Source organism: Erythrolamprus reginae, chromosome 7, assembly GCF_031021105.1.
Source record: "Erythrolamprus reginae isolate rEryReg1 chromosome 7, rEryReg1.hap1, whole genome shotgun sequence".
In the NCBI taxonomy this organism is placed as follows: Eukaryota; Metazoa; Chordata; class Lepidosauria; order Squamata; family Dipsadidae; genus Erythrolamprus; species Erythrolamprus reginae.
Genome location: NC_091956.1, coordinates 21,278,154 through 21,296,599, shown reverse-complemented (window position 1 = coordinate 21,296,599; position 18,446 = coordinate 21,278,154). Strand labels below are relative to the sequence as shown.

The window sequence follows — 18,446 nt, the reverse complement described above, 5'->3', positions numbered from 1 at the left end:
ATGAATGAATGAATGAATGAATGAATAAAGTCAAAGCAGGAAACGGCCATGTGCGTTTATGAGTGAAGGATTTTACTTGCTGACCTTCCCTTTTATGAAACGTTATAATTCCCCCCCCCTTTTCTTTCCAGGCTGTCCTCGCGGATCTTTCAACTCTGAAAGTGATGCCTCTTCTTCAGATCTTCCTCTTCGCCACCGGCTCTTCGTAACCGTCCAAAGTCACAGCGCTGATCCGCTAGTAGACTTTCAACAAATGCTGATAATAAGCCATGCAACCCTTTTCCACCCAGTTGACAATTTAACAATTACGGTTTAGCACAGAATTGAATATGCAGCTCTTACCTGATGACGTTGCCAGAGGCTGTTGCACAATTACCTTTTCACTACTGCTGCTGCTTGTTGTATTTTAATCAAGCTGCGATACCTGGATGTAATGCAAATCAAAAAGGGACTCTTCTTATTTTATGCATGCAGTATTAAGGGCGGGACGAAAGGGGAAAAATCTATTAATTCTAGATCTCAAATCTGTCTTTGTGCCATAAAGATGGAAAGGATCCACCCCACCCCCCCAGTAAATTGTAATCTGTCATCGAGTCAAAGAGTAGAGTGATGGGGTGGCCTAGAGGTGGAGCTCTCGCCTCTCACAATCAGGAGGTTTTAAGTTCGATCCTAGGTAGAGGCAGATATTTCTCTCTCTGGGCACAATCAGACTAGTGGGCTACTCCCGGTGTGGGCCATTCTATAGAGTAGTAGTAAATTCTGGGATGCATGCACAGGCTCCACCCCTCAAGGGATTACAGGGTTGTTAAATGAAGATGATGAGGATCCAGTCGAAGAATATTTCACTCTAGTTTGTCTGCAATACTCGAAGAAAAGGATTTACAATATTTAATTTTCCCAAATTGGATGGTCGTGAAAAATTGGTAGCCTTGCTTCCCTCTGGATTACTTCTGGTGAACTGAGCTGTTCGTTTTATTCAACTGGAGACTCATAGAGTTATTCCATGTTTCCCTGCAAATATGGCCTACCCCAAAAGTAAGTCCTAGCTTGATTTTTACATGTGTGCCCAATATAAGCCCTACCCACCCACCCACCCCCAAAAAATCCCTAATTGTAAGCCACCCAGAGTCCTTCTGGAGTTGGGCGGCATATAAATTAAATAAATAATAAATAAAAATAATTAAGAGTCCGCCCACTCCAGGTGCAGGGGTAAAAATTAAGCTAGGGTGGGGATGGTGACCTTCGGGCAATTGTGCACCCTGACACCTTTGGGGATGATGACCTTCGGGCAATTGTGCACCCTGACACCTTTGCCTTGCTGGCCCATTTCTTCTGAGGCCGGCAAGTCTTTCCTGAAGGCCTCTGCAGCCAATATCAGAGCTCCAGATCGATCCAGAACTCTGTTATCGGCTGCAGAGGCCTTTAGGAAGGCCTTGCTGGCCGCAGAAAAAGTTCCTGAAGGCCTCTTGACGGCAAAAAGGAGCCTGAGGCAACACACACAAGTGAGGTGAGTCGGTGGGACACACACACACACACACCTCTCCCAGTCGTGGGTTCCTACTGGTGCAGTCCAGAGTGCCTCACCAGTTTGTGATGATGTAATTTTCGACAATATTTTTCTGACGTCTCCGTGTCAAAAGAAGCCCATCCACCCGCCCTCGTCTTAATGCTGACCTTTTATTCTTCGTCCGAAGCATAGCTGAGAAACTCCTTCTCAGGAGACACCGGGGGGCGCGGGGAATCACCAAAAATTGCATCATCAGTGTGTTCCTACTGATACGGCACTCTGGAGCGCACCGGTAGGAACACACCACTGCTCCCTGCTCCCCCCCTAAAATAAGACCTGGTGCCTTTTTTGATGAGAAAAGAAAAAGACAGGGTCTTATTTTCAGGGGAAACGGGTAGAAAACTACAAACAAAGTGACAAAGGCGCATGCGCACACATACACAGGAGACACAGTTAAGATCAAGTATCGAGAGGTATAGAGATGATGATGGTTGTTGTTATTATTATTATCAACAATACAACACCAAACGGGATCACTATGCTGGATTTCGTATTTCATCACCAGTCGGGCGCTTCCCAAGCACCTAGGACTGCGTGATGTAGTGGCAAATGGTGTGTGCCAATCCCAGTAAAGCGGCCTTCTGCAATTGACAGGTGGAGATTTTGTCAATTCCGATGGTTAACAAATGTCCGCTGAGATTCTTTGGCACTGCGCCCAGCATGCCAAGGACCACTGGGACCACTTTCAGTTGTTGTTGTTGTTATTATTATTATTATTATTATTATTATTATTATTATTATTACTATTATTATTTTGCAAGCTTACAAGGCAGCAAACCCTGTTTCGTTTTTGGGAAATGAAATCAGCAACCAAAAAACTTGGGGGCAGGGGAAATGCGTCCCGGCGTATCCTCCGTTCCCCTAAATGCAACTTCGTCCTTGCCTCACACTTTCTCTCGAGTCTGCCAGGAAGAGACACGTGTGCCCTGGCACCTGCTTTATCCAGGATCTGTTGAAGCCTGTCTTAAGCAGGAGCCAAAACAGTTGCCTGTAGCAACAACACCCTCCAACCCCCCCCCTCCTTTTTCTCTTAACCCCCAGCAGGTCTTGAGAAGCTGAATGTGCTGCCTCGGCCGGTTTCCGCGGGCGTCTTGGTCCAAGATCCTGCATATCAGTTGGCCGTGTCCAAGCTCATATTCCTTAGCGTATGTGAGCCGTACCGCTCTTGAGGTAGATAGTCTTTCACTGGCTTTTGATAAGTCGCTTTCCCCCCTTTTCTCCGGGGATTCCTGTAATCCTCCCTAAAAAACCCGAATCGATTGCTAGATTATTCTGATTTAACCACATAACAACTGTCAGCCAAGATCGGATATCTAGGAATTGCTCACGGTAAAGATGTGTAATTGATCTGCATGTTACTTTCAGCCAGTTTGCGCGTCCTTCAGTTGGTCGAATGAAAGCAGTTCGGAGGGCTTTAAGGATGGAAGGAGCATCGCCTTCCGCTCTATCTTGTTTGTGTCATACATAATAGTCATATCATTTTTTTTAAAAAAAAATTGAGTTAAATACTATTGAGATTAAATCGGATTTGATTACAACTCTTCGATAGGACTCTGAAAATACACTTGATTTTACAGACTTAACAGGAACAGTGTGCAGGTGATCCTGTTCTGTGCAGCACATTCTTGGAGATCTGATGTCAGAAAAGCTTTTTAAAAAATGGTTTCGAATCCAAATGTCTGTTACTTATTTATTTATTTAATCATCCATCCATTTGTTTATTTCTTTGTTTCTCCAGGACATGGAAGATGGTGGGGACTCTGGTCTTACGAATAGCTATTTTGTGAAAGTACATGATATCTAAAGATCAGATGGGAGAATTTAACATGTTTTTGTTTTATTTATTGTATTGAAGATGGCTTCTTTAAAGGCGTTTCCTTTGCAACTCGCACCGGAGTTTAGTTCTTCCTGTTTCTCTTGAATAAAAATGCAAGCATTCTTCATGAATCTGTTGGCTTTAAATCTGTTAAGGTCAGGTCCACACATGAAGCTCCAATTAAACTGATTTACTTCTACTCATGCCTATGCACCAGAGGTGGGTTACTACTGGTTTGCACCGGTTCTATAGAAGCATTATTTGTTTATTTGTTTGTTTGTTTATTGGATTTGTATGCCACCCCTCTCTGAGGACCTGGGGCGGCTCACAACATATCAAAACAATAAACAATATACATATATATATATATAAATCCAATTAATATAGCTAAAAAACTTTAAAAACTCTAATAACATTTAAAATCATTCATTCCGATTCACACAGCAAGACATACTACACACTCAGATGAGTAACGTCGCGGCTTGGGTTGCTGGAACCAGCAGTGACCCAGGCCTGCCATGCCCCCGAGCCAGTTCTCTACAGCACCAACATCTTGTTTTTTGCTTCTGTGCATGCTTTTTTCAGTTTGCGCATGCACACACATAAAGCACCCGCATGGTACGTCCCTTAGCAACCTGGCAGTAGCAGAATCCTGAACCCACCCCTGCTGTGCACAAAAATGTTCTCTAGTAAGGGTATGCATCTGCTGGGGATTAGAGAAGGGTGAGTGGAATTCAAGGAAGGTTGGACTTAGTTCACTTGCGGCTACGTAGGGATTCTAGGCTGATTCCTCTTTTTAATGCCAACCCCACGTTCTTCCCTTTCTTCTCTTACACTTAAAATGATTTCTTGTACCTATAATCCTTTCATGAACAATCTTATGGTTGAGATACGAAACACCTACCTTTTTATAACGTTTATAAACGTTTATAAATTATAAAGAGCCTTGGTGGCGCAGTGGTTAGAATGCAGTACTGCAAGCTGCTTCTGCTGACTGAGGGCTGTAGTTCATTAGTTCAAATCTCACCAGGCTCAAGATTGATTCAGCCTTCCATCCTTCCGAGGTGGGTGAAATGAGGAGCCAGATTGTTAGGGGCAATATGTTGACTCTGTAAACCGCTTAGAGAGGGCTGTAAAAGCACTAGGAAGTGGTATATAAGTCTAAGGGCTATTGCTATAAATTAAACTACTCGATAGAGTACATTTACGCAAAAATATCAGGTAGTCAAAGGAAGTCCTCTATCTGAACCGTTTCCTCAAACTTTCCCATACTAATTATCATGGACTGCTGTAGGTAAACAGCAAAACAAAACAAATAAAATGAAGTTTTCTATTCCCTCCCCCCAATCTGTCATTTAAGCCAGCCGCATCACTTCATTGTTCATTGGTGATCTGTAACTACCAGGATGCACAGAGGTATCTCTAACCTTTTCCAATTCCCAAACAAGATTTGAGGTGGTTGTGGATTTGGAAGGCAGTCTTAAACTTGCCAAGTACAGAGATCCCTGCACTAGAGGAACCGGATCTATAAAAGTGAAGATTGTGGTATGTTTAATATCTATACAGAGGAGACCCAATTACAGTGATAAAAAAAGACACACACACCATCTACAACACTTTAAAAAGGACTGCAGCAATTGAAGAATCTTGTAGTCATAAGCTGTGTCTTGAAAGTCATAATCAGAAGGAGGAAAACGACTCAACATATTGGAAAGATGATGACTCAGAAATTAATTGGAACAGACGTCGCAGAGGGTAGAAAATGGAAAATGGTGAAGCCCGAAAGAAATTGGAGACTGCAAACAGGTTTTCAAAGTCATTTGACATTCCGCGTGGATAAGGAACGGAAGAGACGGATTCCGCTCGAAGGAAAGAACTATAGTCAGAAATCCTGCCGGCTGTGAATGCGCTGTGTTCATTTCTGGATGCTTGCCATTGTCCATTGGATTAATTCGTCCACTGGGGGCTGTTACTCCTAAGAAAATGATTTGAGAAACCATCCGAATCACTTGGCTATGATTCCGGCAGTTTTGTTTTAAGTTTTCCCTTGCAACTGGAGTGTAATATTTTGCCAAGTTATTCATGTAGACTGAAATTCTGTAGTGCGTGCTTGGCGTGGAATGGAGCTCACCCTGTCCAGATTCCTGGATGCTCATACAATGTTCTGCTTTACCAGATGGGAAACAGTGGAACGCCCACTCAAAAGCTTCCTCTTGTGAATCACCCCCTTTCTCCCCCTGAATTACTCTGTGAAGCCAGAACCAAAGCAGAAGACAACCTCAAACAACATTCAAGACGGGAAGGCAAATGCCCGTTAAAAACAATAGAATAATTAAGGTCCTTGAATGTGCAGAAATGACCAAAATGACTTTGGAATTAACAGGAAAAAGATAAATTCGAATTTTACAAAATATGGGGAAATTGGTACAAATGGCTCAAACAGAAAAAATACATAAAAAACCCAAAGGAATAGTAAAACTAGACACTCCTTCCTTTTGTACCCAAATAAATTGAAAATATAGAAACACTGTTCCATATCGATGGAACATAAAACCCCTAAAAACGAATTTGTACCTTCCTCAGAAATATTGAAAATGAATACAATATAGTATAAAGAACTAAAGAAAATAAACATACAATTTATTTATTTATTTATTTATTTATTTTATTCGATTTTTATGCCGCCCTTCTCCTTAGGGTGGCTTTCAACATGTTAGCAATAGCACTTTTTAACAGAGCCAGCATATTGCCCCCACAATCCAGGTACTCATTTTACCCACCTCGGAAGGATGGAAGGCTGAGTCAACCTTGAGCCGGTGATAAGATTTGAACTGCTGACCTTCAGATCTACAAGTCAGCTTCAGTGGCCTGCAGTACAGCACTCTACCTGCTGCGCCACCCCGGCTCACTAGATTCCACACACATAGAAACATAGAAGTCTGACAGCAGAAAAAGACCTCCTGGTCCATCTAGTCTGCCCTTATACTATTTTCTGTATTTTATCTTAGGATGGATATGTGTTTATCCCAGGCATGTTTAAATTCAGTTACTGTGGATTTATCTACCACGTCTGCTGGAAGTTTGTTCCAAGGATCTACTACTCTTTCAGTAAAATAATATTTTCTCATGTTGCTTTTGATCTTTCCCCCAACTAACTTCAGATTGTGTCCCCTTGTTCTTGTGTTCACTTTCCTATTAAAAACACTTCCCTCCTGGACCTTATTTAACCCTTTAATATATTTAAATGTTTCGATCACACTAGATACAAATACTTAATATTAGGTCGCTTGATAGAGATAGTCAACAATATGGTTGACAAATTATGTCTTTTATACAACAAATAAATATATGTATGTAGTGAAAGAAAATATTAACTGATGATAAGCAAATAACTATGTGCATATATCGAACAGCACTGAAATTGAACGCTCTATATGTTCTATAGACTTATAAATTGATTTGTCTATCTACTTTCCTTCATTTTTTTCTTTGTTTTCCTTTGTGTGTTTTGTATGTTTTCTTTGTTTAGATTGGTTTTTTATATGTAGAAACTTAATAAAGATTATTTTAAAAAATAGAATATGAAAGATAGGTATAACCTCCTTAAAATAAAATTTCACTGAATTTAAGAGAATCTTGCGAGCCCAAAGTCCAACTGGAGTTGGGCGGTGTTCTGTCGGGCTCTCTGGTAGAATCCTCCCAAAAATTCACAGGTACAAATTTCAGACACACACACACATTTGAAAATTCAAAACAATGTTCTTTATAATGAAAATTCACTTAAACCAAGCCCTCTTTTGGTATAGCAAAGAGCACTCGTCTCCAAACAAACTGGTAATTTGTACAAGTCCCTTATCAGTTCTGTAATACTTATCTTACAGCTGTGAGGCAATTCACAGTCCTTCTTTCACAAAGTGAAACACACTTTGCCCTGGTTTAGTTTCAAAGCGGGGAAAAATCACCACACAAAAAGTCAAAGTCAGTAAAGCAGTCACGAAACACAATGATCAGATAATCCTCAACAATGGCCAAACCCATAGGCTGCTATTTATAGCAGCCTCACTAATCACCACAGCCCCACCCAACAACAGGTGGCCTCATTTTCTTTGATAATAACCTCTCAGTTGTTGTTGCCTATGCATCGCTCTCCTCATGCGTGGCTGTATCATTAACTCTTGTTCTGAATCCAAGGAGGAGCTAGATAATTGATCTCCTTTTGAGCTGTCTGCCACACTCTCCTCCTCCCTGTCACTCATGTCTTCTTGGTCAGAGAAGCCTTCATCAGCAGATTCCACCGGGGGCAAAACAGGCCTGCAGCATGTGGATGTCTCCCCCACATCCACAGTCCTTGGGGCAGGAGCAGGCCCAGAGCTAACCACAACAGGCGGCATATAAATTTTACAAATAAATAAATAAACAGAATGCGAGTCTGTTTAACTGTTGTAAGCCGCTCTGAGTCCTTTGGGATTGGGCAGCATAGAAGTCGAATAACTAACTAACTAACTAACTAACTAACTAACTAACTAACTAACTAACTAACTAACCAACCATTATCGGGTAGAAAATGGCTTAACACGAAACATTTCCTCACAGAAATGTCACCCAGATGTTCCTTCTTCACCCTTACTCTTAAAAAATCCACAAGATCTTGATGGACAAATAATGACCTATTGAGGGGGGAAAGATGGAGGGCTTTCTGGTATTGTTTTTGAGTGCAGATTCCCATTCTTTTTACTCACCTTCCAGACATAGAAACATAGAAGTCTGACAGCAGAAAAAGACCTCATGGTCCATCTAGTCTGCCCTTATACTATTTTCTGTATTTTATCTTAGGATGGATATATGTTTATCCCAGGCATGTTTAAATTCAGTCACTGTGGATTTATCTACCACGTCTACTGGAAGTTTGTTCCAAGGATCTACTACTCTTTCAGTAAAATAATATTTTCTCATGTTGCTTTTGATCTTTCCACCAACTAACTTCAGATTGTGTCCCCTTGTTCTTGTGTTCACTTTCCTATTAAAAACACTTCCCTCCTGGACCTTATTTAACCCTTTAACAAATTTAAATGTTTCTATCATGTCCCCCCTTTTCCTTCTGTCCTCCAGACTATACAAATTGAGTTCATTAAGTCTTTCCTGATACGTTTTATGCTTAAGATCTTCCACCATTCTTGTAGCCCATCTTTGGACCCGTTCAATTTTGTCAATATCTTTTTGTAGGTGAGGTCTCCAGAACTGAACACAGTATTCCAAATGTGGTCTCACCAGCACTCTATATAGTGGGATCATAATCTCCCTCGTCCTGCTTGTTATACCTCTAGCTATGCAGCCAAGCATCCCACTTGCTTTCCCTACCCCCTGACTGCACTGTTCACCCATTTTGAGACTGTCAGAAATCACTACCCCTAAATCCTTTTCTTCTGAAGTTTTTGCTAACACAGAACTGCCAATACAATACTCAGATTGAGGATTCCTTTTCCCCAAGTGCATTATTTTACATTTGGAAACATTAAACTGCAGTTTCCATTGCTTTGACCATTTATCTAGTAAAGCTAAATCATTTACCATATTACAGACGCCTCCAGGAATATCAACCCTATTGCACACTTTAGAGTCATCGGCAAATAGGCAAACCTTCCCTACCAAACCTTCCCCAACATGGTTGTGGGTTTTGCATTTGATAATACGTTGACCTTTGGACTTTCCTATCATCAGTAGCTTTGCTAGGAAGATATCGTCCTCATTCCCGATTGTTAGGTGGATCTTCAAGAGTCCTTAATGAATTCTTACTATCTTATTTTATTTTAACTGCCTTGTTATTTTCACTACATTCTGAGGTGGTTCTTTGTTTATTTTGCCCATCCCAAATAGGTTGGTATCTGCCGACAAAGACCTCATGCTGGCTTCTTCTCGCCTATGATTGATTTTGTCTTGTTCACGAGCTCGAATTGAGAGGTGATGTTTAGGGTAGACCTTACATCCCAGTTTGTTGATATTTTCAAAGGCCTGGATGTCTCCTGTGTTCTCGTCGATTGAACTTTGTTTTTTGTTATTCCTACTACCCTTTCATCCTTTCTCTGTTTTCCTAGCCTCAGTGTGACCATCTCAAACATTTGGAGACATTCCTCTGTTATATACTCATTGGATACTCATCCGTAAATATACTCATTGGCTACTCATCCTTCCAGACTCTGTGCTTAGCAGTAAAGAGGCTTTGTGTGTGTGTCCAATGCAGGGATCAGGACCGCAATCGAGCCCAACGTTTCTGTGAGACGTTTGTTAAGTGAGCCTTGCCCTGTTTTATGACTTCTCTTCCTGTAGTTGTTAAGTGAACCACTGCAATTGATGAGTCAGTAACCTGGTTGTTAGGCAAACCTGGCTTCCTCGTTGACTTTGCTCGTCAGAAGGTCACCCAATGGGATCATGGGATCTTGGGACACTGCAATCGTCATAAATGTGAACCAGTTGCAAAAGCATCTGAATTTTGATCGTGGAGGAATGCTGAAAAAGTCATACGTATGATAAACTGTCATAATTCACATTTTTCACTGCCGTTGTAAATTTGGACAGTCACTAAATTTATTTATTTATTTATTTATTGGATTTGTATGCTGCCCCTCTCCGGAGACTCGGGGCGGCTAACAACAGTAATAAAACAGTGTACAATAATAATCCAATAAATACTAAAAATGATTAAAAAAACCATTAATATAAAAACCAAACATAAATACAGGCATACCACACATGAAATTGTATAGGCCTAGGGGGAAAGAGCATCTCAATTCCCCCATGCCTGGCAGCAGAGGTGAGTTTTAAGGAGCTTATGAAAGGCAAGGAGGGTGGGGGCAATTCTAATCTCTGGGGGGAGTTGGTTCCAGAGGGCCGGGGCCACCACAGAGAAGGCTCTTCCCCTGGGTCCTGCCAAGCGGCATTGTTGTAAGTCAAGGACTACCCGTATCTGACTGTTGTCATCTGTTCTACAAGATGCTGGTCACAAGGCACAAAAACTTGTCAATCAGAGGAACATTTGGAGAAATGCTTCATAATGGCAGAGTTTTTGCACACCTATATTGGTGATCTAAATAATTGTAACCATATACATTGCATTTCCCCACCTTTCTTAGAAGTTCTATCTCTTGTTGTTTGGGAGAAAGTAACGAACAAGAGTGTTTATTTTTGCACTTTTGTTTATCTAATTAGCTTATTGCTTTACATACTTTCTAAGCTGAGGTAGCTTGGTCGATTCCAATGTATACACTGTAATCTTCAAAGTTGAACAACTTTTGTTCTGTCCTCACTACACTTTAGTCTCCGTGCAGCTCGGAATGCAGCTAAACCCACCTATCGTCCAATAAAACAAACTGTGCATAGATCTGAATGCTTTATTGAAAGAACAGGATATAGTGAAACTAGGGAAAATAGGGATACGTGCAACGAGAACCAAAGACAAGTTAGACAGAACTGAGTTACTGCTGAACACAACAATTAATAAATACAAGCAATCTTGCCACATACCTCCCAGAGACCAATAAGAGCACACAGAGTTGGCCTCCTCCAGGCCCCATTGACTAAGCAATGCATGTTGGCGGGACCATGGGGGAGGGCCTTCTCTGTGGCTGCTCCAGCTCTATGGAACCAATTATTCCTGATGTCTGTACTGCTCCCACCCTACTGGCCTTCCGTAAGGCCACGAAGACTTGGCTTTGCCAGCAGGCCTGGGGGGGGGGGGCATGAACTAACAAATGACATGGCCAAATTGTATGAATGGTATGTATGCATGTGATCACAATTGTTTTAATTAATGGGTTTTATAGTTTTAGATATTATATTCAAGTTCTTTTTACAGTTTATTTATTTGTATTTATATGATTATTGTAAGCCGCCCTGAGTCCTTCGGGATTGGGCCGCATAGAAGTCCAATCAATCTACCTACCTACCTACCTACCTACCTACCTACCTATCTCACCAGCGATACTCTGTGCATGGGATCTGGGTTTGTCCTTGGATGATCATGTTCCACAGTTTAAGATGGATTCTTCTCTGTGCTTCTGCCTTCTCCAAATGTTAAAGGAAATGGAATTTGGTTTCCCAGCATGGTTTGAAAACACGGGCTGATGGTAAAGAGGTTGAGTCAGCTTCAAACAATATACTTGGTATTTTGTCTCTCTGGCCACTAGTTGGCGCTAGAGAGCAACCACAGTATGTAAAGACTGTATTTTGGAGCATATTTGTCTCTCTGGCCATTAGATGGAGCTAGAGAGCAACAACAGTATATAAAGTTATATGCTGGGGCATGACAACTTTTGTACTCAGAAACATTTACCCTCACATATATCCTCATTTAGGAATTTCAGGAAACATGATAGTTGTCTTCTGGTACTTGAGGGGTACTCGAAGGTTGACTTATTCCCCAAAGCACCACAGGCTAAGACAAGAAGTAATGGGTGGAAGATCTTAAAAGAGAGATTTAACCTTGAGTTAAGGAGAAATTTCCTAAGAATGAAAACAATCAATCCAATAAAATGACCTGCTTTCTGGAATTGTGGGTACTCCATCACTGGCAGTATTCAAGAAAAGATTAGACCACCATTTGTCTGGGAGGGTATAAGATCTGCCTTGAGCAGGAAGTTAGACTGGAAGACATCCAAGGTCCCTTCCACCCATATAATTCTATGATTTTATGATATACTAGTGATGAAAGCAATATCTAACTATGGAGTGTCACTTATGTACAAACAATTGTGGTAGGAATCAGAACAAATTTTGCATCCTTGGTTATCTAAATATTATAATTATTATATATTATTATAATATTATTGGAGAGCAGTTGTGTTATCGGTGATGTTGAAGAGTTTTACATAGTCTGCAAAGAGAACACAGTGGCTTGTGATGAGATCGCAAAGGTCATTGATGTAGAGAATGAAGGGCATTGGTCCAAGAATACTACCTTGGGGGACACCGCTTTTAACAGGGACGGGTAGATATGGTGCTTCCTACTTTAAACACTTGTTGTCTGTTTGACAGGAATGCTGTAATCCATCTGTTGAGGGATCCTGAGATGCCATAGGATTTGAGTTTTAGAAGTAGTTTGTCGTGGACCACTGAATCGAAGGCTTTACAGAAGTCAATATAAATAGCATCTATAGATTTTCCTTGATCAAGATGAGTTGTCCATATGTTTTTGCAGTGGAGGAGCTGCAGGTTGCAGGATAGTTTTTTCTGAATCCAAATGGTTTCTTAGAGAGCCGATTATTAGTTTCTAGGTGGAGAGTAATTGATTGATTTATAATTGATTCCATGACTTTACATGGGACGCAGCATAGTGAAATTGGTCTGTAGTTATCGACAAGAGAGGGGTCTCCTTTTTTGAAGATGGGGATGACCATAGCTTTTGACCATAGTTTGGGAAGTGTGCTGGTTCTGAAGGATTTTTTGAAGATTATGCTCAGTGGTTCAGCTATAGCAGAAGAGAGGTTTTTTTTAGGAAGTATGCACATAGGCCATCTGGTCCGACTGATAGAGAGGGTTTAAGGTCATGTAATGCTTTTTCAACTCGGTCTTCACTGAAGTCTATTTGGGTTAGGTCATTAAAAGAGTTTGAGGTGCGAGTGATGAATTTGGGGGATGAGCCGTTGCTTTTAGAAACATAGAAACATAGAAGACTGACGGCAGAAAAAGACCCCATGGTCCATCTAGTCTGCCCTTTTACTATTTCCTGTATTTTATCTTACAATGGATATATGTTTATCCCAGGCATGTTTAAATTCGGTTACTGTGGATTTACCAACCACGTCTGCTGGAAGTTTGTTCCAAGGATCTACTACTCTTTCAGTAAAATAATACTTTCTCATGTTGACTTTGATCTTTCCCCCAACTAACTTCAGATTGTGTCCCCTTGTTCTTGTGTTCACTTTCCTGTTAAAAACACTTCCCTCCTGAACCCTATTTAACCCTTTAACATATTTAAATGTTTCGATCATGTCCCCCCTTTTCCTTCTGTCTTCCAGACTATACAGATTGAGTTCATTAAGTCTTTCCTGATACGTTTTATACTTCAGACCTTCCACCATTCTTGTAGCCCGTCTTTGGACCCGTTCAATTTTGTCAATATCTTTTTGTAGGTGAGGTCTCCAGAACTGAACACAGTACTCCAAATGTGGTCTCACCAGCGCTCTATATAAGGGGATCACAATCTCCCTCTTCCTGTCTTTGACAAAGACAGAGCCAAAGAATGAATTGAGAAGGTTAGCTTTGGATGAATCATCATGCTATCCTTTGTTGTTGGGTCCTTTGAGAGGTGTGATAGGTCTAGAGTCCTTGAGTTTGTTGTTGACAAAGTTGTAGAAAGCTCGATTGGATTTGGTGCGTAGAAGGTTTTCCTCTTGAATGCTGTAGAAGTTGAGACATTCTGCTTTTATTTGTTTGCGTATGCTTTTATAATGGCTTTTGAAGTTTACTACTTGTCCTTTTTTGTTTTTATGCCAGAGAGATTTTTTTTAGTTTGTAGTTTTCTTATTGAGATGGGGAGGTTATTTTTCTTGATTGAGGTAGATGTTAATGGTATGTAAAGTCTGATGATTATTTTCATCTCGAGCAAGAATGTGTTGTAGAGGTCATCCGAGTTGCAGTTTGTGAATAAAGTTTGCCAGTTTAATGTTGAGAGATGGGTATCAATGAGTTCATAGTTTGCTTTTTTGAAGTTAAATTTCTGTGTCGCATTATTTGGGTGGATCTCGGTGTGGCTTAGGTTGAGACTGAAGTTTATCATGCTGTGGTCACTGTTGGAGAAAGGTTCTGTTATTTGTAAGCCATATATTGTACTTTTGCTGTTGCAGAAGATGAGATCTAGACAGTTATCTACTCTAGTATTGTTAATTACTAGTCCCAGATTGGTGATGGTGTTATATATAGTAGAGTGGATAGGTTCTGTGCTACATTCATTTAATGTCCAGTTGATGTGCGGTAAGTTGAGGTCTCCGAGGAAGATGATGGGGTGTGGGCACTGGGTAGCCCATGTTAGTAGTTCTGATAATTTGTTTGCATGTGCAAGGTCATAGTCCGGAGATCTGTAGCATAGTAAGAAGCGAATTGTGGTATTTAGGGAAAGATCACAGACAATAGTTTCAGGGAGTAATAGATCCTGTGCAACTTTGATGTTTTTTAGGTTTGCCCAGGTTTGCCTGGTGCACCAGTTGTAGCCCTATTTGGACAGGGAGTCTCTGCTCACAGTCACTCATGCCCTTGTTACCTCAAGGTTCGACTACTCCAACACTCTCTACATGGGGCTATATTTGAAGAGTGTTCGGAAACTTCAGATCATGCAGAACATGGCCGAGCGAGCAGTCATGGGTCTTCCCAGATATTCCCAGGTTTCATCAACACTCCGTGGCCTGCATTGGTTGACAACTGGTTTCTGGACACAATTCAAAGCATTGGTAATGACTTATAAAGCCCTACATGGCATCCGACCAGACTACATACGGGACCGCCTTTTGCCGCACAAATCCCAGCAGCCGATCAGGTCCCACAGAGTTGGTCTTCTCCAGGTCCTGTTGACCAGATGGCGGGGCCTAGGGGAAGAGCCCTCTGTGGCGACCCCGACCCTCTGGAACCAGCTCCTTCCGGAGATTCGGACTGCCCCCACCCTTCCCGCCTTTTGCAAGAGCCTTAAGACCTATCTATGTTGCCAGGCATGGGGCAACTAACATATGCTCCCCCCTTTCTGACCATTAAAAGTTATGTGTGGGTATGATTGTAATATTGAGTGTTGGTTGTGTATTACTGTTTGTTTTAAGAGAATGGGTTTTAGCTATAGTTTTAATTATTAGATTTGTATTTGTATTGTGTTATTGTTGTGGTGAGCTGCCCCAGTCGTCGAAGAGGGGCGGCATACAAGTCTAATGAATTATTATTATTATTATTATTATTATTATTATTATTATTATTATCATTATTGACGCGGGCCTCAGTGAAATTGAATTTGACACCTCTGGTATAGTGTCTCCTGCTCGATCAGGGGTTTATTTATTTATTCATTCAACTTCTATGCTGCCCAATCCCGAAGGACTCAGGGCGGCTTACAACAGCGGTACAAATATAAGAATAAATACAAAACAGTAAAGAAGTCGAATAGTTGCCTGAGAATAAAACCTTAGAAGACGTCTAAGGTCCAACTCTATCATTCTATGTTCTATCCTGCAGCTCTGCATACTGCAAGATACTGGATCTTTCAATTCATGGTTTATCTTCATGGCCTATGGTAGTACAGTAGTCCCTCGCTATACCGCGCTTCACCTACTGCGGCTTCACTTCATCGCGGGTTTCTGAGGAAGTCGATCGGTAGATTTAAACAGCCCGCGGAACTCGATTGGCAGGTTTTTTAAAAAAAATATATCTCTAAAATTGTAAATACTGTATTTAAATACTGTATCTAAAATAAATACTGTGTGGGAAGGGTTTATAAACACTTAAAACAATGAAAACTTACCAAACAATTACAATATAAATACTTAAATAAGTACTATCAGTCGATAAATTCCCCATCGCGGATTTCACCTATTGCGGCCAGGTCTGGAACGTAACACCAGCGATAGGTGAGGGACTACTGTAATGGCGAACCTTTTTTTCCTCGGGTGCTGAAAGAGCGTGGCCGTGTGCTATTGCGTATGCACGAATGCCCACACCCATAATCCAATGCCTGGGGAGGGCAAAAACAGCTTCCCCTGCCCCACCCCGGAAGCCCTCTGGAGGCCAGAAATGGCCTGTTTCCCAACTTCTGGTGGGCCCAGTAGACTCGTGTTTTGCCCTCCCCAGGCTCCAAAGGCTTCCCTGGAGTCAGGGGAGGCTAAAAATGCCTTCCCACATCCCCCTGGAGACTCTCTGGAAGTCAAAAATACCCTCCCAGAGTCTCTGTGTGTCAAAAATCAGCTGGCTGGCATACACATTGGAGCTGAGGTAGGGCAACAGCTCACGTACCAGCAGATATGGTTCCGCGTGCCACCTCTGGCACCTGTGCCATAGGTTCACCATCACTGGCCTATGGAGAGATGTGGGTTGGAAGATATTGTATACCTATCTTTCTCAATTCAGGAGATAATCTTGAAATGACAAATAACATCCTTGTTTTTAATGTTCCTTGAATTCATTCAATTCATTCATTCATTCAATTTTTATGCCGCCCTTCTCTTTAGACTCAGGGCGGCTTACAACATGTTAGCAATAGTACTTTTTAACAGAGCCAGCCTATTGCCCCCACAATCCGGGTCCTCATTTTACCCACCTCAGAAGGATGGAAGGCTGAGTCAACCTGGAGCCGGTGGTGAGATTTGAACCGCTGACCTCCAGATCTACAATCAGTTTCAGTGGCCTGCAGTACAGCACTTTACCTGCTACGCCACCCCGGCTCTTCTTTTTTTTTTTTGTCTTTTTATCTACATACCTACCTACCTACCATGAACTTTAAATTTATAAGCTGTAAGGACATTCCACCAATACTTGAATTATGAACAACAGGACAACAGGGCTGATTTCATCTGAACTCAATCAACTTCTACCTGGTTATATTAGCAAATAATTCTGAAGGGTGGATCATGTTCCCGCTGCTTTGGGTCTCTGTGTTTAAATATTTTTATTGTTTTATATTGTACATTTCCTTTCTATGCTGAGAAGTGTGTTCTCTACGTGTCCAAGCTGTTAACATGCAAATGAACATATCCTTTGGGTCTCTGGATTGGTTTTGGGGTTTCAGTAGTAATTTTATTAAAAATTACTGTTTTTACAAACTTCTTCAAAAATAATAAATCCAATCTAGGAAATTATCAAATTCATTCCCTTGGTTTGTTATTTGTATATCCCTTTCAATCATTCACCTATCAGACAATTTCTGTTTTTATGTCCAGTATAGCATCTTTTCCCACATCATTCTTATAGTTTGTCATTTTTAAGTTCACTTTCAGATCAATCTCTGTCTTTGTTCCTCTTCCATAATATATTTTAGCCAAATTTTTATTTAGAGAGACAGACATACTTAAAATTAACTCCTGGGTCCTTTGTTCAAAAATATCCTTCAATATATCAATATACGTTAAAATATTTTGGTCTATTCTACAGTGATCCCTCGATTTTCGCGGTCTCGATTTTCGTGAAACGCTATACCACGGTTTTTCAAAAAATATTAATTAAAAAATACTCCACGGTTTTTTTGCTATACCACGGTTTTTCCCACCCGATGACGTCATACGTCATCACCAAGAGTCACTTCTCTGTCTCTTTCTCTTTCTTTCCTGTCATTCTCTGCTTCAATCATTTTCTCATTTCTCTTTTTTTCTCCCTTTTTTTCTATCATTTCTCTCTCTCTTTCTTCCTCTCTCACACTCTCTTCCTCCCTCTCTCATCTCTTTCTTTCCTTCTCTCTCTTTCCTTCTCTCTCCCCCCCTCCACTTGCCCACGAGAAGAAAAAAAGCAACCTCTGCCGTGCAGCTCCCCTTGTGCCCCCGCTTTGTGCCTGCCTCTTGTCCCTCACGAGTGGAAGGGTTTCTGGTGCCTTGTGCGGAATCGGTTGCGAGGTCCGCCTCCGGCTAAAGGTTGCGGCTTGGGCTGGTCGGCCTCGGAGGCGGGAGAAGGCGAAGAGCAAGCGGGGAACCCGGCGGGGTGGATGGCGGCGGCGGCGTGTGTGTGTGTGGTGGTAGGGATAGGATAGAGAGGGACCCGGGAGAGTTCGGGTCTGCCGCTTGGCCGCCGCCGAGGAGAAGCGCGGGGAGGGCGAGAGAGGGAGATCGTGGCATGCGAGGTCCCTGCAGAGCAGAGGGGGTGGCTGAGGCGGCGGAAGCGTAGCGGCGGCAGGCGAGCTTGGAGCCTTGCTTCGCCTCCTTCGCTGCAATAAAAACGAAGGGGTCAGACGCAGCCTCGGCGAGCCGAAGGTTTCCACGGCTCTGACCCAGAGCAGGAAGGGCTGGTGGGGGCGGCGAATCCACCTCCTCAGCCACCGGAGGGAGATCGGGCTGGTGGGGGCGGCGAATCCACCTCCCCAGCCACCGGCTCCACCATCTGCGCATGCGCGGC

At 42.0% G+C, this 18,446-nt stretch overlaps 1 protein-coding gene and 1 long non-coding RNA gene across 4 annotated transcripts in view; both read left to right on the top strand.

Moving 5' to 3' along the window:
• The window catches only part of TBC1D19 (TBC1 domain family member 19), a 92,461-nt gene that overhangs the window by 68,183 nt on the left and 5,832 nt on the right, over nucleotides 1-18,446 (top strand). The window contains exons 21-22 of one of the 3 annotated variants that reach the window (XM_070757128.1): nucleotides 132-1,035; nucleotides 3,306-3,514. The exons of the other annotated variants lie outside the window; for them this stretch is intronic. Coding sequence (XP_070613229.1) covers nucleotides 132-209 — 78 coding nt within the window. The 3' untranslated portion in view covers nucleotides 210-1,035; nucleotides 3,306-3,514. Of the gene's footprint in view, nucleotides 1-131; nucleotides 1,036-3,305; nucleotides 3,515-18,446 lie in introns of those variants that run through there. 3 annotated transcript variants of the gene reach the window in all.
• On the top strand, nucleotides 3,423-17,203 carry LOC139170222 (uncharacterized). Its single transcript, XR_011559579.1, has 2 exons — nucleotides 3,423-3,602; nucleotides 15,588-17,203. It is a non-coding gene; the product is annotated as an uncharacterized lncRNA (long non-coding RNA).